This window comes from Rana temporaria, chromosome 1 (genome assembly GCF_905171775.1).
Source record: "Rana temporaria chromosome 1, aRanTem1.1, whole genome shotgun sequence".
In the NCBI taxonomy this organism is placed as follows: Eukaryota; Metazoa; Chordata; class Amphibia; order Anura; family Ranidae; genus Rana; species Rana temporaria.
In genome coordinates, this window is record NC_053489.1 from 588990440 (window position 1) to 589015848 (window position 25409).

The window sequence follows — 25409 nt, forward strand, 5'->3', positions numbered from 1 at the left end:
GGGTGGGTGACTCCTCCCACCTGAGTTCTTTTCTCACACGTGGCAGCCGCACATGGCTTCACCGCACGTGCGCCCAGCTTCAATGGTGACGTTAACTCCTTCCTCGCCAGGCACAATTTAACACACGACAATTCCTTGAATTAATGGCAGATTAAACTTCTGAATTCGGGTATTTGGAGGTAACAGCCAATCCCGGATGAGCTCCCACGTGTAGCACTACCCCGGAGGAGCTGCTGGTTGTTTTGGGTGGCACATTTACCTCATGGCTCCCCCGAATTCCTAGGGGTGAATGATGCGTATTGCATTTGGTAGAAGTAAAGGAATGTCTGCAACAGGTGTTCTTTGCTGTGCTCTTTATTACCCAGCCGGGTAAAAACAATAAACTTGTGGTGAGGAAAGTAAAGTTGAAGAAGCGAGAACAGCAGATTCAGGCGTGATCATAGGGAAACAGTCCTGCTCCCAAGCGTAACACTTCTCTGCGCCACTCCTGCCTGAGTGGGCTTAGTGTACCCGGACAGGCCTCTCTCACTGACCTGGCAGCCGGAGTATCACTCGAACAATTGTAGGATAAAGTCTCTGCCACAGACCTAACTGGGCCTAGTCCATAAAGATGCAACCTCGGGCCAACGTGGTCCCATGGTCAAGTGCACACACACGTGCCTCGCGCCAGGAGGGCCACGAGGCGAAGGACCCCGAAAAACAGCGTCTGCCCCTTTAAGTATACCCTCCCGGCATGCACAGCTGGGCACCACTCCCACTGGGCTGCTGCCGAGAAGGGTCACTCAACACACCATGGTTCCCTCATGGGCCTGAGGTTGCAACACGGGCCTGAGGTGGTAACGCCACCTACAGGCAACAGGGGAAACTCCTGTCAAGCACAACAATAGCCAGAACAGAGGCTTATTTCAATGGAATTCAGCCCACTATTGGCTCAGACACCCTCTAAATTTAGAATAGCACCCCAGTCATTGGGAGCAGGGCGCTACACTTGTATCAACAATGAAATTTCATGGAAGTTCAATTCAAAAGATATCCCTATTTAATTGTATTCTACGTTTGATACCCGACCCTCAACTTGACAAATGCATATGTATGTCCCTCACCTCTCCTATTTTGAGTCTCTGGCTGCAAAACACTGCCACTCCTCTGAAAAGCAATGCACACAAATATTGCTTTTTAGAGGTGTTTGACAGGTGGTCTTGCCTCCTCACCACCTGTTTTAACCCCCTAAATGCTGCATCACTCAAATCCCTTGCGCTGTACCTCAGAAAAGGAAAGAAGGGGCCAGAAATTTGAAGTCCAGCAGCCTCAGATACATCTGGATGAGAGATGCTGACTGCCAAGGGGTGAGTGAGCTCACCATCCATCCCAGTCTGTGACTGTCTCCCCCCTTCTCTCTCCTGCCTCTGAGTCAGTACACTAATGTAAATCAGGGTTCACAGAGCACCCCTTACATTAGAGTTTCCCTTTTTTTTACCAGAAGCCACAGTGTTCCCCCTTACAGCAGAGTTCTCTCCGTGCATCAGAGTTCTCAGTGTTCCCCCTTAAATCAGGGTTCCCAGAGCATCCTTTATGTTAGGCCCCGTTCACACTGGGGCGGGAGCAGCGTCGGCGGTAAAGCGCTGCTATTTTTAGCGGTGCTTTACCTCCAATTTTGCGGCGCTATTCAGCCGCAATGCGAACTATGAGGATTCAGATGTAAAAGGGGAACTCTGGGGATTCAGATGTAAAAGAGGAACTCTGCGGATTCGGATGTAAAAGGGGAACTCTGAGGATTCAGATGTAAAAGGGGAACTCTGAGGATTCAGATGTAAAAGGGGAACTCTGCTGATTCAGATGTAAAAGGGGAACTCTGCTGATTCAGACATAAAAGGGGAACTCTATTGATTTAGATGTAAAAGGGGAACTCTGCGGATTCGGATGTAAAAGGGGAACTGTGGGGATTCAGATGTAAAAAGGGAACTCTGAGGATTCAGATGTAAAAGGGGAACACTGCTGATTTAGATGTAAAAGGGGAACTCTATTGATTCAGATGTAAAAGGGGAACTCTGCGGATTCGGATGTAAAAGGGGAACTGTGGGGATTCAGGTGTAAAAGGCAAACTCTGCGGATTCAGACATAAAAGGGGAACTATATTGATTCAGATGTAAAAGGGGAACTCTGCGGATTCGGATGTAAAAGGGGAACTGTGGGGATTCAGATGTAAAAGGCGAACTCTGCTGATTCAGATGTAAAAGGGGAACTCTGCGGATTTAGATGTAAAAGGGGAACTCTGCGGATTTAGATGTAAAAGGGGAACTCTGCTGATTCAGATGTAAAAGGGGAACTGTGGGGATTCAGATGTAAAAGGGGAACTCTGCTGATTCAGATGTAAAAGGGGAACTCTGCTGATTCAGACATAAAAGGGGAACTATATTGATTCAGATGTAAAAGGGAAACTCTGCAGGGTTCGGATGTAAAAGGGGAACTCTGCGGATTCGGATGTAAAAGGGGAACTCTGCTGATTCAGACATAAAAGGGGAACTATATTGATTCAGATGTAAAAGGGAAACTCTGCGGATTCGGATGTAAAAGGGAAACTCTGCTGATTCAGATGTAAAAGGGGAACTCTGCGGATTCAGATGTAAAAGGGGAACTCTGCGGATTCGGATGTAAAAGGGGAACTGTGGGGATTCAGATGTAAAAGGGGAACTCTATTGATTCAGATGTAAAAGGGGAACTCTATTGATTCAGATGTAAAAGGGGAAGTCTTTTGATTCAGATGTAAAAGGGGAACTCTGCGGATTCAGATATAAAGGGGAACTCTGAGGATTCAGATGTAAAAGGGAAACTCTATTGATTCAGATGTAAAAGGAGAACTCTGCTGATTCAGACATAAAAGGGGAACTATATTGATTCAGACATAAAAGGGGAACTGTGGGGATTCAGATGTAAAAGGGGAACTCTGCGGATCCAGATGTAAAAGGGGAACTCTGAGGATCCAGATGTAAAAAGGGAACTCTGAGGATTCAGATGTAAAAGGGGAACTCTGAGGCCCCGTACTCACGACCAAACATGTCTGCTGAAACTGGTCGGCAGACCAATTTCAGCAGACATGTTCCCTCGTGTGTACAGCCGCGCGGACAGGATTCCAGCAAACAATTGTCTGACAGACCGTTTCTGAGCAGACAACTGTTTCCCGGACTTGCTTTAAAACAGTCCGCTGGAAACCTGTCCGCCCGGACATGTACGGTCGTCTGTACAGACCTACCGTACATGTCCTGCCGCCCGCCATCCCTCGCATGCGTCGAATGACTTCGACGCATGCGTGGAAGCATTTTCAAGGCAGGCCGCCCACGCCGGCGCGTCATTGTCGCGGCGACACCGCGTCATCGACGCGTCGACACCGCGGACACGCCCCGCGTATTGTTTACGCGCGGTCTTCTGTTCGATGGTGTGTATAGCCATCGAACAGAAGTCCCCGGGCAGTCCCCGGCCAGACATGTCCGATGGAAACGGTCTGCAGACCGTTTTCATCGGACATGTCCTGCCGTGAGTACTCGGCCTGAGGATTCAGATGTAAAAGGGAAACTCTATTGATTCAGATGTAAAAGGGGAACTCTGCGGATTCAGATATAAAGGGGAACTGTGGTGATTCAGATGTAAAAGGGGGAACTCTGTGGACTCTGATGTAAAGGGGGACTCCTGTGATTAACTTCATATGATTAGAAATGTTATTTAATTGCAAAATATATATATATATGGTGTATACTATAAAAGAGAATTGCTGTGTGCTGCTAAAGTGTTCAGGTTTGACTTAAAGCGGTTGTGCCATGAAAAAAAATATGAAAAGCCAGCAGCTACAAATACTGCAGCTGCTGACTTTTAATATTAGGACACTTACCTGTCCTGGAGTCCAGCGCCGATCGCAGCAGAAGACGAGCGATCGCTCGTCTCTCTGCTGCTCCCCCCGCCATCCACGGTGAGGGAACCAGGAAGTGAAGCGCTCCGGCTTCACTGCCCGGTTCCCTACGGCGCATGCGCGAGTCACGCTGCGCCTGCCTATTGGTGCACATTGGGGGGGGGCAGCGGGAGGTGACATCATGCCCGCAGTCTGCCCGAGACTGTTGTGGCCGGAAGTGGGTGCAAATACCTGTCTTTAGACAGGTATCTGCACCCCCCTCCCCCTGAAAGGTGTCAAATGTGACACCGGAGGGAGGGAGGGTTCCGATCAGTGTGAGTTCCACTTTAGGTTGGAGTTCCGCTTTAAAGAAAAGGTGGCAACCCCACGTACCAATGACAGCCCACACACATCAGGACAAGTTTCCTTTAAACATCCCAGAATACTGAACACATAGCAACACATAACCAAAACCATTCTGTCCCAGAGCCCCTCCTCCGGAGGTGAGTACACGGCGCTCAGCCGACTCTGGCAGCTGCTGATTGGCTAACCTTTGCTCCGCCCCGCTTGCCCCACTCATACATTTCCTTGGCTAATGTGAGCAGCGTGAGCGCGCTTGGGCTGGAACGGCCAGAGGGGAGATCCGGGTTCTGTGCACGAGCATGACGTGTACAGCCGAATCAAAACAGAGCAGGTGCTGCACACTGGAGGCTCCCAGCTGGATCGTGCACCGAGGTGAGGGGTCCGGGTACTCTGCACTGACACTACCGCTACCCCACTTCCCTATAGGAGTCTATGGAGGGCTGTGTGTCTGGCCTCTGGATGCATGGCGTTTACTCGGCTTGTTTGTTATTCTCTCTTCCTGTGTGGTCTTGTATTGTGTTGTGCAGACAGATTGTATGAGTGCATCTTCTTCCTATGTGTCCTTATCGCCCCTCATCTATAGAGACCCCCCCCCTACATCTGTATGATGTGTCATGATCCCCCCCCCCCCCTACATCTGTATGATGTGTCCTGATCACCTCTCATCTATACAGACCCCCCCCCCCTTACATCTGTATGATGTGTCCTGAGCACCCCTCATCTATAGATATCCCCCCCTACATCTGTATGTGTCCTGATCACCCCTCATCTATAGAGATCCCCCCCCCTACATCTGTATGTGTCCTGATCATCCCCTCATCTATAGAGATCCCCCCTACTGATCACCCCTCATCTATACAGATCCCCTCATCTATAGAGATCCCCCCCCCTACTGATCACCCCTCATCTATACAGATCCCCCCCATACATCTGTATGATGTGTCCTGATCACCCCTCATCTATAGAGATCCCCCCCTACATCTGTATGTGTCCTGATCACCCCTCATCTATAGAGATCCCCCCCCCTACATTTGTATGATGTGTCCTGATCACCCCTCATCTATAGAGGTGCCCCCCCTACATCTGGATGATGTGTCCTGATCCCCCCATCTATATAGAGACCCCCCTACATCTGTATGATGTGTCCTGATCACCCCTCATCTATAGAGCCCCCCCCCTACATCTGTATGATGTGTCCTGATCACCCCTCATCTATAGAGATCCCCCCCCTACATCTGTATGTGTCCTGATCACCCCTCATCTATAGAGCCCCCCCCTACATCTGTATGTGTCCTGATCACCCCTCATCTATATAGAGACCCCCCCTACATCTGTATGATGTGTCCTGAGCACCCCTCATCTATATAGAGACCCCCCCTACATCTGTATGATGTGTCCTGAGCACCCCTCATCTATATAGACCCCCCCATACATCTGTATGTGTCCTGAGCACCCCTCATCTATAGAGACCCCCCCCATACATCTGTATGATGTGTCCTGAGCACCCCTCATCTATATAGAGACCCCCCCATACATCTGTATGTGTCCTGAGCACCCCTCATCTATATAGAGACCCCCCCATACATCTGTATGTGTCCTGAGCACCCCTCATCTATAGAGACCCCCCCCCCCATACATCTGTATGATGTGTCCTGATCACCCCTCATCTATATAGAGACCCCCCCCCCACATCTGTATGATGTGTCCTGATCACCCCTAGTCTATAGAGATTCCCCCCAATACATCTGTATGATGTGTCCTGATCCCCCCCCCCCCTACATCTGTATGATGTGTCCTGATCACCCCTCATCTATAGAGATCCCCCCCCCCATATCTGTATGATGTGTCCTGAGCACCCCTCATCTATATAAAGATCCGCCCATACAGTTGTATGATGTACGCGGAGTGCTCAGCAGCTGTCATTCTTTATGATGCTGTTCCTGGTCATTCGATCCTATGGGCTCAATTCGCTAAGCGAACACCACCCATAGATACACATGTTTATTTACCAAACAAAGTCATTATTTTTCAGTTGGGTCCAAAGAATGTAAAAATTACAGTAATGTGATAAAAATAAAGATTTCAAATGCCTGTATGCTGATCTAAAATCTGAGGCCTCTACACCCCCCCCCCTTAAGCTGCAAATGGCAGCAGACACAGGAGGTTTTTAAATACCATGGTCACTGTGCTTCGCAGCTGTGGGCAAAGACTACCCAACAAGCTGCAAGGTAAACCGGGAAGCCTTTGGATGCTGGTCCTTTAAGTTGGCTGTGACAGGTGGGAGGAGCCATCAATCATGCAAGACTGTGATTGGCTGCACATTAATTTCTTCATTGACAGCTGAACATGAGCTGTTGGTGTGAAGCCAGCCATAGACTGCAATTTTCTTTCCTGCAACCACAGGTTGCAGGAAATAAATTCATTTTTGTTATTTTCCTCCCTCTTGTGAAGCCGTTGTGGCTATAGCCGCTAGCAATAATCATGTTAAAACTCTGGCAGGATGGTTGTACCCAAGTTGAGCCTGCCCATTCATGGTTTGAATCTCAGCTGGTCCCTGATGAATTGTCAAAGCTTTGAACCGTCTTAAAAGAGAAGTATTGTGTGTGTGTGTGTGTGTGTGTGTGTGTGTGTGTGTGTGTATATGTATGATAAAAAAAAAAAAACATCTTGCCTAGGTGGGTGCTGCTTCTGTCCCATGCCAGCTCTAACACTGAGAACCAAGCGACCAAGCCCTGCCAGACGCACTTGCGCTCTGCGCTGCCCTGTTCACGCTCACTGTATCGCTGGGCTGTGGAGGGAGCGGTCGGCTCAGGCTCTCAGTGGTTTGCTGAGAGGCTGAGCCGGGTACTGGCCCAGACATGTGGGCAACCATATGGTAGAGATCTTTCCTGGCTCTGACGTCAGCCCAAGTGTGCTGAAACTGGGACACAGGAGTGCAGAATGGACTGCACTCCTGTGATTCACAGGGAAGTACAGCCAAACTCCACTTTAAGTTTGCTCATGACTCTGGGTTGCTGATGGAGCACACCCTAAAACGGCGCATATAAGCAGTAGCTGAGCGTTGGGGCCCACCCACCGTGCTGCCTCATATATGCATACGGCTAAGCTGCTGTTCCTCTGAAAAGTGATCTGGATTGAAGTGATGCCTCCTCACCACCAGTTTTAACCCCATAATTGCCCCACAAATTTGCTGCAACCATGTACGTTGCAGGTTGTTTGTCGCTTCCTCATTCGCTTGAGTGGGTTACATCTGGCGAGTTTGTTGCCAGCCAAACGCAACACGGCCGTGGCATGTAAATACCTCTGTCTGCTGCCGTTGCAGCATAAAGGGGGCATTTGGAGCTGCTAAAAATGCAGCTCAGCCAAGCATTTTTTTTTAATGCCCCCCAACAGCAAGTTTAAACACGCTATAAGGGTATTGTAAAGGGAGTTGGGGATTTTTGCTGTTGCATACATTTGTGTCCTCACTTCCTGTTCTGTAGGCACTGAGGCTGCAGCCTTAACCCCATGTCACCAGTGCCCGCCAGGGAAATCTCATCCCCAACATATGGGCTTTTGTGACATCCTCTGAGATCTCACGTGAGGAGAAAGGTGGCTGACCTTGCGTATTCTTCTTGTAATTGTTTTATAGGTTGCCATAGTTTCAGCAACAATAATGCAGGAAGCCTAAGGCCTTGTACAAGCCAGTAGTGTCATTTTATTTTTTTTTCTCGTTGAACCCTGCAGGGCTGAACAGGAAAAAACCTGTACTAACTATCTGATTTTAGTACAGCGATCTCCCCTGCTTTTCTATTGTGTTCTAAAAATCCATTCAGCGCTCTCAGCCATTGACCACCTGTATGGCGTCATTAATGAGCCAGCAGAGACAATGTGGCAGAAGCTGGTCACCAATTATGTCTCCAGCACGGCAATGCAGGTTGGAAGGAGAACCGGCACATTGGGTATGTAGAAACAAATTTGGCAAGTACCCATTATTAAAGTTAGTATTAAACGTGTCAAGTTTCTTGCACGACTGCATTCTATTTAACCAAGGAAATGTTCCCTAGGACATTTAGAACATATGTTTGAAACGCCTACAATCTGTGCCCTTCAATGCCTCTGGCTCCAGATTGCAGAGCGTGGCTTCCCCCGAATGCCTGGATCAGGGAGCCTCCACTTTAGGCATGCATGCCACCTGCAGTGGGACTAAATGTCCCAGGATCCCTCGGGCCAGCCCATACTGTGCATGTGTGTCTGCTCTGTCAGCTTTGGGGGCCTCCTGTGTCCTCTCACCACACTGCGCATGCCTGACTAATCCTGGCCAGCGGAATGTACATCAGGGTGGCTCCAGGGAGACAATGCGTGGCAGCGAAGCCACCCTATAGGAAAATATTCCAGGGGCATAGACTTTAGTGTATAGTGCTAGATATTACATGCTTCAACAATGGTTTATTAACCCTTTAAATGTGGTTCATTTGCAATATGTATTACACTAATATTGACAGATTAAATTGAATTTTAGGGGGGAAGTTCACTTTGTGAATTGAGCCTTTTGCTTGGAAAGGGTTTTCAAAAAGTGTGAGATTTACATTTGTTTTAATATTCTTTGAGTGTTATGCAGACTTTTTATTTAAGAATTGGTTTACAATCGCTTTCTTGCTAGTACACAGTGTGCTTCAGACCCCATGAACACGAGACGCTGGTAAACGCGTGTTCAGAGGCATTTGGACAGCTTTTTCAACTGCCCCTGAACACATTCAATGTTATCCTATGTGTCCATGCACACAGTCACATTTTTCGGCAGTTGCGTTTATGCTAGTTTTTTCAGAAGCAAAAAAATGGGTTCAGACGCAAAAATTTTCGCGTTTCAGACGTTTTTCCATCATTCGTTTTGCCACGATTTCGTTTATAGGTGTTTTTAAAGGTGACCTTTTTTTTTTACATTAGAAATCTCAAAAATGACGGCAAATGATGAAAAACCATAAAAAAAACATAAAAAAAATGTAATTGCTTGCATTGTGGACAATCAACAACTTGTGGCAGGTGACGTGGCCAGTGGACAATCCACAACTTGTGGTAGGTGACGTGGCCAGGTGACATGGCAGGTAACATGGCAAGTGGACAATCCGCAGCTTGTGGCAGGTGACGTGGCAAGTGACACGCTAAATACACGTACACTGCTGCTCTCTCAGCTGCTACTTACTCTGGTCTCACAAAATGGCTGAAATGGTTAAATAATACTGTTTTTTTTTGAGCTTAGGGAGGGTCTTATGATGTTTCTTAACTAAACGCTTATAAATGCAAACGCGGTAAAACGCAGCGAAATTCGAGGCAAAAACAGGCGTTTTAAACGCTGGTTTTTGTGTTTAGATGAGTTTGCATCTGCGTCTCGTGTGCATGGGGCCTTAACATATGGGAAAGACTATGAAATGTTACAGGCAATGGATGTGTTGACATATACACTGTATTATGCCCAAATATTGCATAAAAGCTGAACTCTGGGTTTGTTAAAAATCAAAGGGGGGAAAAAAATAATAATAATTCACCGTGTTTGGTTAATTGTTACATCCCCGTGCTGCTGATCTCCTGTGGGCATGCACTTTAAACATTGATTGTATGTCACTTCTTGGCTTAGATTTACTGATGGGGCAACAATGGACTATCGTTGCATAATGTCTGTTTAAGACTATGGCTGAAACAACTTATTCGATTAATCGGCCAGTAACATAATGGGGTTAAAATAACTAAAATTGGCCCTTTATATTACAAAAAGCAAATAATCGCTACCTATAAAGGGCTAATTTTTTTTTTCTTTTTTTTTTTAACCCCATTATGTTACTAAACTTCTTAGGCCTGGTTCACACCTATGCGTTTTTTGCAGAAGCGCACTAAAGTTAATTTAACATGGTTTCCTATGGGACACATTCACATCTATGCTTTTTCCCGATGCTGGGTATTTGGAAAGGGTCAAGGACTTTTTTCAACGCAAAACGGTGCTTTTTTTTTTTTTTTTGGTTCAAGAATTGGCTCAGGTGAGGGCACTGCTGGATGCCTGGTCAGTTAAAGTGGAGTTCCACCCATTTTTTTTATGTTTGTCTGTGCTGCATGCCCTAATCTCATAGTGTTCAGAATGGACAATTTTTATTTATTTTGTTGCTTGTAAATACCTTTATTTTGTAGTCCTTCATTACTTCCTCCTCATTAGCCTAGCCCTAGGCTATTAAGTCACTAGACTTCATGTATCCCAGTAGTCCTTGAAAATAGCCTATTTGCATAGAGAAGGGGCGGCAACTTCCTCTGACACTCCCATTGCTATGGAAACCTGACTGAAACCTATTACATCGCTTGTGCAGCACTGAGCATGTGCAAGATCTGCAAGGCTGAAATCCAGGAAGTCATACAGTCTGGCTTCATGATGCCCACACTTAAGATGGCCACGGTCTATTTCTAGATTATAAACGAATTAAATGCTCTAACAACCTAACAAAACGGACCTTAGTTTACAGACTATCTTTACTAGACTACATTAAGCTTGTGTATTACAGGGGTATTTATATTTAAAAAGTGAAATTGTGGGTGGAACTCCCCTTAAGTGCCTTAATATTAAAAGTCAGCAGCTACAGTGTTTGTGCTGCTACTTTTTAGATTTTGATTGTGGGGGGTTGTGGAATGCCGTCAGCATAGGGTTCCACAAGAGACGCCTAGAATCATAGGTTATAGAAGTACTCCCCCCAAGCAAGTGATTGACATCAGAGAGGGCTTAAGTTGTCCCTAGTACATGCTTACTGTGATTTAGAAGTTTGGGGAAGCTGCTCTTCAGGAACAGAAGCCAGCAACGATAAACCAAATCATGAGGACCAAGAGGGATGAAAATTTTACAGGAGGTGGTTTTACAAGCTTCTTAGGATGCATTATGGTAAAGTAAAGCCATTAATACTACTTTAAGGTGTGTTGATGCATTTGTGGTGCATTCACTTTGCATCTCATGAATTGCTGCCAGGAAAGAATTTAGGCTAAGCAAAGCATAACAGGGTCTGGACATTTTGTACTTGACAAAGTACAATACAATGCCACCTATGCACCTATAATTCTTGTATGTCATGCCAGTAATGTGTGCATTTATCCTTGTAGAAAAAGTATATGGGGGGATGGAACATTTTTAAATTTGCAGAAACAAAAGTTTATTTTATTGTAGGAAGTTCTACTCATAAATGAAAGATGCCTGCAAGTGCGGTCACCTTGGTGGAGTGTGTGTGTGTCCATCGGACTAAAGTTCAAAGTACAAACACGCATGCTTAGAACCAGTGCTAAAGATCAGCCAACAATAGCAGAAGTTGCCCAAAGGGTGGCGGTAAAGAGCTGAAAAACCACATGATTTGGTTGAAGTTGGCTGAAATAGTCCTGCCGTGTGTATGTATACCAAGTTCATGGCCAATGCCCATTCAGAGAAAAATCCACGGAAAAGTCAGATGGAAGTCCGATCGTGTGTGAGGCTTTAGTGTGAAGAAATGGGTACGTTGAATTGCATGAGACCCTCATCATTACCCTGTAGGTAGTTCAGATGTGGCTTGATTGTCTTAAACTAGGAGCTGAGTGATTCTGCAGAAGTGTTTTTTTTTTTTTACGCTGAAGTTTAATTTTAAAATCGGACTTGGTGGAATTCAATTTAATAGGAGAGAGAGTACAGATAAGGAGGATGGTGTTGTGTAATAGAACATGCTGTGTGTGTGTTTTTTTTATTTTTTTATTTTCCCCTAGTGTTTTGGCAGGATATTTTATCTTCTATTCCTTTGTGTATTGCTGAAGTGGAGCCAAAGCCATATTTTCTTTAGTTGTCCATCAGTAATACATATATGAAAGGCTAGGAGTGCCAACATGCCTCAAGAACAGACAACTACCAAAAAGTAAACTTCTTCATACTTTTCATGCATTCCTTAAAGGGGTTGTAAAGGTTCATTTATTTTCTAAATGGGTTCCTATAAGCTAGTGCATTGTTGGTTCACTTACCTTTTCCTTTTGATTTCCCTTCTAAATGGTGTTTTTTTTTTTTCTGAATTTCTTACTTCCTGTTCCTCCTCCAGGCTGACTAAACACAGCTCGGATGATGGTGTGAAGTTTACTGAGGAGAAACGGGGAAGTAAGTGAGAAATTCGGACGGGGGGGGGGGGGGGGATGGAAGGAAAGGGTAAGTGAACCAACAATGCACTAGCTTAAAGGAACCTATTTAGAAAATAACAAACCAACCTTTACAACCCCTTTTTAAATTGAACACATATGAATACATTCTGAAGTTATTACAAAACTAGGGCCCCTCTCGCACATGAGGACAATTTGTCTATTTTTCATCTATCTGACGGATGAAATACGGATATCAATGCATCTCTATGGAAAAACGGAGGTAAATTGAACATCATCCATTTACACTTGCTTCATCAACATCATTATTTTTTTTGGAACACATCACATTTTTTTTTTTTTTTTTTTACTCATTTTAGTTTTTTCTAACCCCATTTATGTTACTAAACATCTCAGGCCTGGGTCACACCTCTGTGTGTTTTTTGGTGCATTTTGCAGAAACGTACTACAGTTACATGGTTTCCCACGTTCACATCCATGATTTTTTTCAGCTGCTGTGTATTTGCAAAGGCTAAGGACTTGTTTTTAACACAAAACGGTGCTATTTTGGTTCAATATACTGCCCAACAACAAATTGTCCAAAAACAAAAATACCATATATACTCTAGTATAAGCCGACCCTGAATATAAGTCGAGGCACCTAATTTTACCACAAAAAAACTAGGAAAACGTATTGACTCCAGTATAAGCCTAGGGTGTCCATCTGCATGCCTCACTGTGACCATGCCTCACTGTGCTCCTCGGCCGTAGGTCCCCCAGACAACAAACTGCACACACTTGTAGAGGAACAGTGGGGCTACATGTGTGCCAAGTTTGTGGTCCAGGGGACCTACGGCCGACTGGTACCGGGGTCCCCAAAGTCGGGGAGATCAGGTGCAAAAAGGTAACTTTTCCCGCAGATCCTTTGACAATTCTTTTGTTTTCCCCATGACTCAGAATCCAGAAAAATCAGTACAGTACTGGATCAAAGATGCAAGGGTCTGTCAGGAGTCCAGAAACTCATTGAATTTTTATATACACGCTGTTTACAAGCAAACGGATCACAGGTGAGGATGGTTACATTTTAATAGCCATTCAAACCCCTTTGTGTCAACTTGTGTGCATGTTATCGGCTAAAATCTACAGGGTATGTTAAAGTGGTTGTAAACCCACATTTTTGACCTTTGCCTACAGGTAAGCCTATAATAAGGCTTACCTGTAGGTACGGTTAAGGAGATATTCCCCTCGCAATGCGCTGCCGATTGCAGCGGCGCATGCGCAGGGGGGATCCTCGGCTGAAGGGCCGGCCCATGCCGGAATGAAATCTCCCGCGCGACGTCATCGCCGCTCCAGCCAATCACAGCGCTGGAGCGGCGATACCCGGAAGACATGCTCGGCTCGGACCAGGTAAGTTCCCTACACCTCGTTCCGAGGTAAGTATTTCATAATGAGCTAATATGCGGTGCATACTAGCTCATTATGGCTTTTGCCTTGCAGGTGTAAAAAAAAAATGTATATGTGGGTTTACAACCGCTTTAACTTTTTTGATCAGGGTCATTTGGGTAGTTTCTGTTGTGATTAGGATTTAAAGAGTAAACACAGTTGATTGATAATTGGCTTCAGCCAAACACTAACCATGAGTGGGAGAATTTTTTATTTTTTTGTGTGTTGTTCTTGTTCTCTTAAAAATGGCCAAGCAATCATAACTTCTGCCACAGTATGTAAACTTATGAGCACAACTGTATACAGCCCAAAATGGCTTGATCCCAAGGCAGACGCAAACAATAGAACAATGGGATACAGGCACTTAACAAACACATAGAAACCCTCACCTTAAACCAGCCAAGGATCCCATGCACATCGCTGGATCGAGAGGGGCTCAGGTGACTGTTAGGTTGGGCTGTTCTTCTTTTAACCCCTTTAAGAAAGAACTTTCTTGTTACCCTGTGTTCTTTGCAATCTTAGGTTTATTTTGTTATCTAACAACTTTTTGAGTTTAAGTAACGTTGCGGAATTGTGGGATTTAGCTGAAGTCTATCAGAAAAAAAAAATAAAAAAAATATTTACCTTATTTTTTTCGATATTAAAACAAATGCTGATCTGTTTTGTCTGATGTTTTAAAAGTTGCAGTTAAAACATGGTCCATCACGGATGAAAACCTCTCCATGCAAATAACTTTTATGGTACATTGACTTATGCAAGTCAAGAGTAAATATAATTATTGGTTTACATAACTTTGCCTAACCATGAATCCTTTGTGTGTGGTTGTTTTTTTTTTTTTAAACCTGTTTCTGAGCTTTGTTGGCTGATTTTAAATTGGAGCGAGCTAGTCCATAAAAGAGAACTTTGAAAGTGCTGCTAATCATATGGTAAAAGCTCATGTGGAGTTCTGATAATTTTTGCCCCTTTTTTTTTTTTTTTTTTTTTTTTTTTTTCCCCACCTATGCTTGACTTGGGTTATGTCAAGCATAATATACATCAATTACAACATCTGTTAGCCAGTAGTGTAGCACCCTCTAGTGTGCTACTAGTGTTAGTTTAGGTTTATGACTCATGGTGTGTGTGTGTGTGTGTGTGTGTGTGTGTGTCAGTCTGTAATTAGGTTGGGTTACTGCAGGCCAGTCTAGATGACTCTTCAGTGCAGGTCTCTGGTTCTAGAAGTTTGGAGAAGCTTCTGAAAGTTAGTGGGCCGAGGCAGGAGGTCCTGATCTGCATACCTAAGGGAATTTGGCTAATCCCCAAGCAAAGGGCTTGGCAGGGTGGCTGGGTCAGCCCTTAACCACTTCGTTACCGGGCCTATTTTGGCACTGTTCTCCTTTATGTAAAAATCACAATTTTTTTTTGCTAGAAAATTAATCAGAACCCCCAAACATTATATATAATTTTTTTTTAGCAGACACCCTAGGGAATAAAATGGCGGTCATTGCAACTTTTTTTTCTCGCACGGTATTTGCGCAATAATTTTTCAAACGCCTTTTTTTAGGGAAAAAAACAGTTTCATGAATTAAAAAATAACAAAACAGTAAAGTTAGCCCAATTTTTTTGTATAATGTGAAAGACGATGTTACGCCGAGTAAATAGATACCTAACATGTCACGCTTTAAAATTGCGCACACTCATGTAATGGCGCCAAACTTCGGTACTTAAAAATCTCCATAGGCGACGCTTTAAAATTTTTTACAGGTTACTATTTTTGAGTTACAGAGTAGCTCTAGTGATAGAATTGTTGCACACGCTCTAACGCACGCGATGATACCTCACATGTGGGGTTTGAACGGTGTTTACATATGTGGGCGGGACTTGCATGCGCGTTCGCTTCTGCGAGCGACCGGGACAGGGGCGTTTTAAATTTTTTTTTTTTTTTTTTTTTTTACTTCATTTTTTTTTATTTTTACACTTTTTTTTGACTTTTTTTAACACTTTTATTCCTATTACAAGGAATGTACACATCCCTTGTAATAGGAATCACTGTGACAGGTCCTCCTTTATGGAGAGATGTGGGGTCAATAAGACCCCACATCTCTCCTACAGGCTTACAAGCATGAAATCGGTGAAAAACATTTCACCGATTACATGCCGACAGGCGCGATTGCGGCTTTGTTTACTTCCGGGTACCGGGCGTGACGTCATAACGTCGCGCCCGGCCTCCGACGGTCATAGAGATGACTGTGACCGTCTGGTCACCAGTCATCTCTATGGTTCAGCAACGCGCGCCGGCCGATTCGCTCTCCGGGCCCCCGATGGCACGGGAGAGCCCGGAGAAGCACCGGATGGCAGCGGGAGGGGCGGGGGGACGTCCCCTCCCGCTGCCTAGAAGAACGATCGAGCGGCGGAACCGCCGCTTTGATCGTTCTTCTGGTGCACAGAATCGCCGGCTGAAGACTGCAGGCATCATTCAGATATCACCACTCAAAGTCCAGGACGTCCTACGGATCTGAAGTGGTTAAATATGGTGGAGACTGGCCAGCAGGGGAGTTGGCCGGAAGATGGAGTGATGAGTCTCTTGGTGGCCTAGGAGAGACCCCTGGGTCTAGGCTAGGGCTCCGGCTGGCTGGGAAGAATCCCTTCAGTGTCCAAGAGCAGTAGGAAGCAAGGAGGACAGAGTGAGTACATCAGCATACCCAGGGTTTGGGTTTTAACATTTCACAGATATTTTGGGGTGAATGGGTACAAAGTACCCAATCACATAGTAAGGGCTGGGATCTGGGACCCCCTTGTTAATAGGGGGCTTCCAGATTCCAATAAGCCCACCCGCAGACCCAGACAACCACCGACCAGGGTTGTCGAAGAGGCCATTGTCCCCATCAACCTGGGGGGCTAGGTGCTTTGGGAGTGCTGAGCCCCCCCTCATGTTGAGGGCATGTGGCCTGGTATGGTTCAGAAGGGGGGTGCTCACTAGTCCTCCCTTTCCTGGGCTGCATGCTCTGATAAGGGTCTGGTATTCCATGCTATTTAAAAAAAATTGCTGTGAGTTCCCCTCCGAATCCATACTAGAGCCAAAGGGCCTGGTATGGACTAGGGGGGTCCCCACGCTATTTGTAAAAAATTGCAGTCAGCTGTCAGCATCCCATAATCCCTATACCCTATCCAAGTTTTCCCCTATAAAACGACAAACGAGCACATCGACTATTATTATTATTATTTTCGTGTCTGGATGCAAGTTGGAAATGCATGTTGCCTGGCTGTGCAGGAATAGAGGGAAACGGTAACTGCAGCTCCTGCGGGGGTATTGCCACAGTAAATTACTAAAAACAATGCTGCCCACAAGATGTGACATTTGATGACTGTCTAAAAGGGGGTGACAGGGATTAATCCCGGACTTTGAAAGGAGTTGGCAGTACACTATCCAGCTTGTATGGTCTCCTGGATCATCCATGCGCATGATCCACAAAGACCATTGCTTTGGGGCCACTGGGGGCTGCAGACTTGTGTAGACACACTCCCTCTGGGATGGGTATGCATAGTAGCTACCCTATCGATTGATGGCCTAAATCTAGGAAATCTATGATGCAACCATGGACTGGGGACGTTGTGTGAAGAGGCTCTGCGGAGTACATGGTAACTCCTTAGTGTTTCTATGGATCGAGGATGGGCAATAGAGGGCTTATCTAGGGAGAGGAAAGTGTGTGTGTTTGTGTGTGTGTGTGTGTGTGTATAAGTATATATGTATATATATGTGTGTGTGTGTGTGTGTGTGTGTGTGTATATATATATATATATGTGTGTGTGTGTGTGTATATATATATATATATACTTATACTTATACTTATACTTATACTTATACTTATACTTTTTTTTTTTTTTTTGGCCTGGTGTTGGACTTTTTTTTATAGTAATGTCAAAGTTCGAAAATTCTGTGTACTATATATCAATTCTATCATAACAAACAGGGATGAAGCGCTAGTTCATGCACTGTAATCTGCAGAGGAAAGTCTTCGTAATGGTAAACTTTCTCCATCATAAAGTAGAATTCTTGTAGATCAGCTGTGAGGCGTGTCTCTTCATTGCTGTAAGTTAGTCATATGAGATGACATTAACCTTGGCCAGTTGGTTGTTTGTTTTAAACAATGACTGGTTCATCCACGTATCCATTCCTCATTGGGAGAGCCTGTTATATCTGCTCAATCGTTTCCTTGTAATATTCTACTGCAGTTGAGGGATCGTCTTAAAGGAACCTTTTTCATATAGTTTCATACATAAATAAAAGTACCAAAACCACTGTATAGGGTGGTGCGTAATCTGTATCGGGTACTCTGACATACTAATGTGCCTGCTGTAAACTTGAGTTGATTACCGCTTTTGAAAGATGATTGCAAATTCTACGATTCTTGTCTTTTTCTTGTTTTTGAGCAATTGGTATACACGCTGCTTGAAAGATTTTGGTCTTCTGTTCCTCCTCCTTCTCTTTTATTTATTTCCCTGTGCATTAGGATGAGACTACCTGCTATAAATTGGTGAAGAGCTTTTGACTTTTTCAGCCCTGAACCATTTTGGTGGTCAATGACCGGGCCTCTTTTTGTGATTCGGCACTGCGTCACTTTAACGGACAATTCGTGCATCGAGGCCTATGGGTAACTGACTGCGTTTTGTACTTTTAAGAATTTTAATAAATAAATTAAATAAATAAATTGTGCCACGTGGCTTCCAAACAAATGACTTCCCTTTTTATTTTTTTTTTCACAAATAGAGCTTTCTTTTGGTGCTATTTGATCATCTGTCCTTTTTTTTTTGCGCTATAAACAAAGGGCGCCAATTTTGAGAGAAATCCAATATTTTTTGCTATAATAATAAATATCCCTAAAAAACATATAAAATGTTATTTTATTTTTTTTCCCCACAGTTTAAGCCGTAGTTTGAAGAACCATGGTTTAAGCCGATACGTATTCTACATATTTTTGGTTTGCACAAAAGTTATAGCGTCTACAAAAATAGGGGACTGTTTTTTATGGCATTTTTACTAGTTATGGCAGCGATACGCTTTTATGTTTTTTTTTTTTATTTTTTTTTATTTTTTGTGACTGTGACATTATGGTGGACACTTTTGACACCATTTTGGGACCATTGTCATTTTTACAGTGATCGGTGCTATAAAAATGAGACTGGCAGTGAAGGGGTTAACCACTAGGTGGCGCTGCAGGGGTTAAGTTTTCCCTAGGGAGTAATTCCTACCCTTAGGGGGCATGGCTACACCTGACATGTCACTGATGACGGTTCCAGGGAAACGGTCATCGGTGTCACTAGGCAGAATAGGGGAATGCCTTGTTTGCCAGGCATTCCCCTGTTCTGCCCCCTTGCCGACAGCAATCGCGGGCCTCCCCAGGAACATCGAGTTCCCAGGACCCGCAGCCGCGAGGCACGAGACACGAGACACCCCCCCCCGCTGGGTGGGAGATACCTTATGCCATTCTGTCGACGTACATAATTGTGCAGTGGATGGCAAGTGGTTAAAGTGACACTCAACGTGTGTGTTTTTTTTTTTTTTTAATTTTAATTTTTTTTTTTTGCTGCTGCGATCCAAGTTTGTTATGGTGGCTGCATTTGTTCTCCATGGTCCTACTGTATATAGGAACATAGCCACCCACGCGTACTCCCGAGAGGACTATGGAATTTGCAGTGCACAAGACCCCAACAAATGGGTACCCACTTGTTCCAAACAAACTGAAGAGTGAAGTTAAAACGAGAGGTTTGGGGGGGCTCATTAAGGATGTTAAAAGGAGGCAGACGTACGCAGTATGAAATGATGCAATAACAAGTAGATTAGACGGCTAGCGAATGTTTATGGATTATTGTGGACGATGGGGGATCTCCTTTGTGTCACTCTACGGGAGTAATTGGGACATAAGGGCGCTGTATGTGAATGGAGGAAAAAGTTTATACGGAAGGGGTTCTTTATAATGAGGGTACTTTTACACTGAGGCATTTTATCGGGTGTTTCGGAACTTAAAATAGCACCTGAAAACTGCCTCTCCTACCTCCCCCCAGTGTGACTTTCACACTGGGACGGTGCGCTTGCAAGCAGCATCTTTGGGGTGGTGTAGGAGCGCTGTATATACCACTCCTGCACTGCCCCTGCCTATTGGAATGAGTGGGCAGAGCTTTCAAAGGTGTGTGTGTGTGTGTGTGTGTGTGTCGGTTTCTAGCTGTCAAGTTAAAGGGTCACTAAAGGAAATTTTTTTTCCAGCTAAATAGCTTCCTTTACCTTACTGCAGTCCTGGTTTTATGTCCTCATTGTTCGTTTTTGCTCTGATGTTGCTGTAATCCTTCTCTGTTCTGGACACTTCCTGGTTGTCTGTTTCCTAATGACCACAGTACTGGGAGATTCTAGTTTCATTTTCCAAACCATCACTGCTCTATGGCTTTGTACATGCACACAGGCAGGATAACATGCAAAAACGAAACTAGAGGTACATTATATGATTGTTTTTTTTTTATCAATTTTGAAAGGAATCGGTTAACTATTATGTCTATATACCCTGTAAACGGTAATTTCAGCATTTTTTTTTCCTTTAAATTGTATAGGGGAGGTTAAACAACGTCCTGTGTACATGAAGCCTCTTCTCTGGTTAGTGTTGGAAGCCATGATTCTCATAGTAGCAAAGCTGTATGTTTATAAAACATTTGTTGGACAAATGTCCGAAAAAATAATGCAGGTTGGAGGAAAGATTCTCATATATTCTCTGTAATGGATCAATTTCTGTATTGTCGGCTCCATCTAGTGGCCAAAATGTGGTATCGTTTTCTGAAATGCCCCAATGAGAAAATATATAGCCGCTAAATGGAGCTCACTATACAGGAATTCATCTTTTTTACAAAAAAGATAGCACACTTTTGTCCAGGTTGCAAGAATGCTTCATGTTCATCCAATTTTTATTTTTAAATAGACCCCTTAGTGTTGGGTATTGGAGTTTTATTTGCTGGTTAACTCAAAGTGTTACTTTGCATTGAGGTGGGCTGCCCACTTATTTTATATGGGTTAGAACATTTTCTTGCTGTACTTGTCCCAGTTGGCGAGGTTTCTCCTCTTCCTGCCCTGTTGATTTGTGGTCATTGTATCTGGTAGGTAGGTAAGCTAATGACCCAACAAAGACCCAGTAAGCTGTAAGAGCCCAATAGATGTTCTAACCCTTCCCCACTGCACCCAAGAATGGTTGTTGTCGGAGTTGAATATAAATCAGAAACTCCAGGCAGAGGAATTTGTTAAACATTTATGGTGTGTAAATATTATCTTTGTATGGCATATTGGGGATCTATCGCTCAAAATCTTCACTTTTAATCATGTCTGATGGTACAGCTGTCCTGCTGTGGATATGAGGGCTGAATCTCATACAGGAAAGTACTGGTGCCATCTCCCCCGCAGTCACAAAATACAAGATGTTCTGTAAATGTCTGGAGGGGGGAACATGCTGGTTTTCATATGTGATACAGCGCAATGGAAGGAATATCGGGAGCTTTGTTATCTGGCATGATTAAAAGGTTTGATTTCATGGACAACAGAGTCCTTTAATTCTTTCAGTTGTGCAAGTCTGGTAAACTGTAGACTTAAGTGTCTGCCACTAGGGGGTGCCCACACACCAACATTCATGTCACACTGTACTTTGGTCCAAGCAGAAACTTCTTCTAGCGGGGTGTTCAGATCTCTAAATGTAATTTCTGTCTCTGGTTTGGTGCCAATTTTACAAACGTAAAGAATGCTGTATTTTGTGTCTGCTGACCCTGTATGAAGATTGTTGGAAGCCAGTGAAAGTTGAGCTGGGTTTTCTTAAGACAACTCTAACTTTAGTGTAGTTGACATTTCATGAGCATCCCATCCTTTAAAATACTCGCGTCTCTCTCTCCATTCCAGTGATTTTTCACTGCATGGCTTTGCCCAGAACCACACAACTGTTTTAAACAAAGTCCAGGCTGAGCCCTGATCCCTATGGGGCTCAGTGATGGGAAGGAACGGGGCAGCAATGCACTGGAGAAGGGCCAGGACATTTCCTTGTCAAAGGAAGTACTGGTTGGGACTGCACAGCTGAAGTCCAACTCTAGTAGAAATAAAAATTCCTTGTAGTGGGGTTGCACTGGAAGGGTTAAATGATCACTTTTACTTGCCTTCTCTTCTGCCCACCCGCAGGCGGTGCCCCCCTATGCTCTGGCAGTAGACTGTTCCTCAGATTCCTCCTGTCCAGTACAGGGGTGTTGGCTCTGCATCATTCTCGATGTCAGAGGACCTTTAGATAGATGGAGTGCAAGGGATAATCCCTGCTGGGACCAGACTAGCAGTGCAGAGGAACCTGCAGGGGTGTACTCACTTTTGTTGCCAGCGGTTTAGACATTAATGGCTGTGTGTTGAGTTATTTTGAGGGTACAACAAATTTACACTGTTATACAAGCTGTACACTCACTACTTTACATTGTAGCAAAGTGTCATTTCTTCAGTGTTGTCACATGAAATGATATACCGTATTTATGGGTGTATAACACGCACCCTAACTTTAAGAGGGAAGTTTCAGGGGAAAAAACTTTCCATAGCCCCCTGCGTATAACACACAGGCACAGTTTACCCTCTATTTTCAGGGTAAAAATTTGAGTGTTATACGCCAATAAATACAGTAATGAACAATTTACAAAAATGTGAGGGGTGTACTCCTTTTTGTGAGAAACTGTGTGTGTGTGTGTGTGTGTGTCTCTGTCTGTCTGTCTCTATCCCATCAGGTTATTGCTATCTGTGTTCCCAATGGGGAGGTACACCCACTCTGTTTTTGGTTACCATATACAGAAAGTGATTGGGGGGGGGGGGGGATGACACATTTTTATGTTGCCATGGGAACAAGAGGCTCTCTAGTGTGTTTCTTTTGTGTGTTCCCCATTTATGACCAGGAGCTGTATCTTATTTATTTTTTCCTTTATCTAGATTACTATACATATATGAACAGTGAACATGGCGGAGGGCAATTTTGATCCCTGTGAATGTATCTGCTCCCATAACTATGCAATGCGAAGACTGATTTATCTGGTACGTATTTCCCAGGCTGATTTTGTTGTCATGATTTATTTCCTACAGGTTCATCCACAATGTATGGTAAGTGATGTGTGTATTTTGCTGCTTCAGATTACATGTCTTCAGGATTCCTACACTATCGGTGCCTAGGCATAAGTCTTTGACCTTTTAACCTTTTTTTAAATAACCCCCCCCAAACATTAGATACACTATTGCCAAAAGTATTGGGACACCTGCCTTTACCCGCACATTAACTTTAATGGCATCCCAGCCTTGGTCCATAGGGTTCAATATTGAGTTGGCCCACCCTTTGCAGCTATAAAAGTTTCAACTCTTCTGGGAAGGCTGTCCACAAGGTTTAGTAGTGTGTCTATGGGAAGGTTTAACCATTCTTCCAGAAGTGCATTTGTGAGGACAGACACTGATGTGGACAAAAAGGCTTGACTTGCAGTCTCTGCTCTAATTCATCCTAAGGCCCCATTCACACCTGAGCATAGCGTTTTCAGGCAAAGTCGCGCGATTTTGTAGTGTTTTTGCCACGATTTTGTACAGGTCAAAAGGTCACCAATGTAAAAAGCAGAAAAACACCCAGATCTGCCTAAAAAATAAAAAAAGTCCCAGAACTTGTTTGAGCTTCAGGTGTTTTGGAGCTTCTGGCTTCAAGCATTTTCGAGTGGAGATGTGAACCATCTCCATAGAGAATAATAGATTTTTTTGCCCTCCGGCGTTTTGTAGCTTTAAGCTACAAAATGCCCAGGTGTGAATGGCGTCTTAAGGTGTTCTATCGGGTTGGGTCAGGACTCTGTGCAGGTCATTCAAGTTCCTCAACCCCAAACTCGCTCATCCATGTCTTTATGGACCTTGCTTTTTGCACTGGTTGGCAGTCATGTTGGAACAGGAAGGGGCCATCCCCAAACTCTTCCCACAAAGTTAGGAGCATGAAATTGTCTTGGTATGCTGACACCTTATAAGTTCCTTTCACTTGAACTAAGGGGCCAAAATAAACCCCTGAAAAACAGCCCCACATCATAATCCCCCTCCACCAAATGATTTGAACCAGTGTACAAAGAAACCTCTATAAAGACATGGGTGAGCGAGTTTGGGGTGGAGAAACATGACTGGCCTGCATGGATTCCTGGCCTCAACCCGATGGAATACTTTTGGGATGAATTGGAGCACAGACTGCGAGCCCGGCCTTCTCGTCCAACTTTAGTGCCTGACGTCACAAATGCCTTTCTTCTTGCACGTAAACACGGAGAGATGGGGGTGCTAAAAAAAGAAAGTCTTATTTCATCTTTACACTGTGTGTGTGTGTGTGTGTGTGTGTGTATATTTATTATTATTTCACTTTTATTCCTATTACAAGGAATGTAAGCTTCTTTTTATTGGGAGATCTGGGGTCAAAGATACCCCAAATCCCTTACTTACTTTTTTGCTTTTAAAAAAAAAAAAAAAATCTCTATCTTTTGCTTTAAGAAAAACTAGTTTACTTCTGGACCGGAAGTGACATCATGACGTCCCTCTGGTCCTCCAAGGCCATAGAGGACATTGGAGACAATCTAGTCTTATCGCTTTTGTGACCAACTGGCTGCACTGTCGGATCACGTTTCATGCGTGCCGGTACACGGTAAATTCTTTCTGCATCGGTGTCCCCTCCTACTGCGTCTGAACGCGTTCCAGCGGCTCATGAGCCATTCAGAATGATTTCAAGAGAAAGCCAGCCACCAGCTGAAAACGATACTGGAGATATGGCTGACAGCCTCAGTTATAATCTTTGCAAACGTGTGTGTGTGTGTGTGTGTGTGTGTGTGTGTGTGTGTGTGTGTATATGTAATATAAAGTCAACACACCCCTGTTAAAATTTAAAGTTTCTGTGATTTGTTAAAAAAAAAGCGACTTTTTTTTAATTTTTTTTTTTTATGTGACCTATAAACTGTAGAACTCGGTTGAACAACAAACTGAAATCTTATCTGGGGGGGGGAAGTAAAAAAAAAAAAAAACTTAACCACTTAAAGACCTCAGGTGTTTTTCAGATTTGGTGTTTGCAAGACTAAAACAGTTTTTTCTGCTAGAAAATTACTTAAAACCCCCAAACATTATATATTTTTTTTTCTAACACCCTAGAGAATAAAATGGCGGTCATCGCAATACTTTTTGTCACACCGTATTTGCGCAGCAGTCTTACAAGCGCACTTTTTTTGGAAAAAATTCACTTTTTTGAATTAAAAAATAAGACAACAATAAATTTGGCCCAATTTTTTTATATATTGTGAAAGATAATGTTACGCCGAGTAAAATGATACCCAACATGTCACGCTTTAAAATTGCGCCCGCTCGTGGCATGGCGTCAAACTTTTACCCTTAAAAATCTAGATAGGCGACGTTTAAAAAATTCTATAAGTTGCATTTTTTGAGCTACAGAGTAGCTCTAGGGCTATAATTATTGCTCTCGCTCTAACGATCGCGGCGATACCTCACTTGTGTGATTTGAACACCGTTTTCATATGCGGGCGCTACTTGCGTATGCGTTCGCTTCTGCGCGCGAGCTCGTCAGGACGGGGCGCTTTAAAAAAAAAAAATTTTTGTTTT

General features: G+C 44.1%; 1 protein-coding gene across 1 annotated transcript in view; it reads left to right on the forward strand.

The window, feature by feature from the left end:
- Nucleotides 1-4482: 4482 nt before the first annotated feature.
- Nucleotides 4483-25409, forward strand: part of SMIM14 (small integral membrane protein 14) — a 50344-nt gene continuing 29417 nt past the window's right edge. The window contains exons 1-2 of the mRNA XM_040335113.1: nucleotides 4483-4615; nucleotides 22734-22835. Of these exons, the coding sequence (XP_040191047.1) occupies nucleotides 22761-22835 (75 nt within the window). The 5' untranslated portion in view covers nucleotides 4483-4615; nucleotides 22734-22760. The remainder of the gene's footprint in view (nucleotides 4616-22733; nucleotides 22836-25409) is intronic.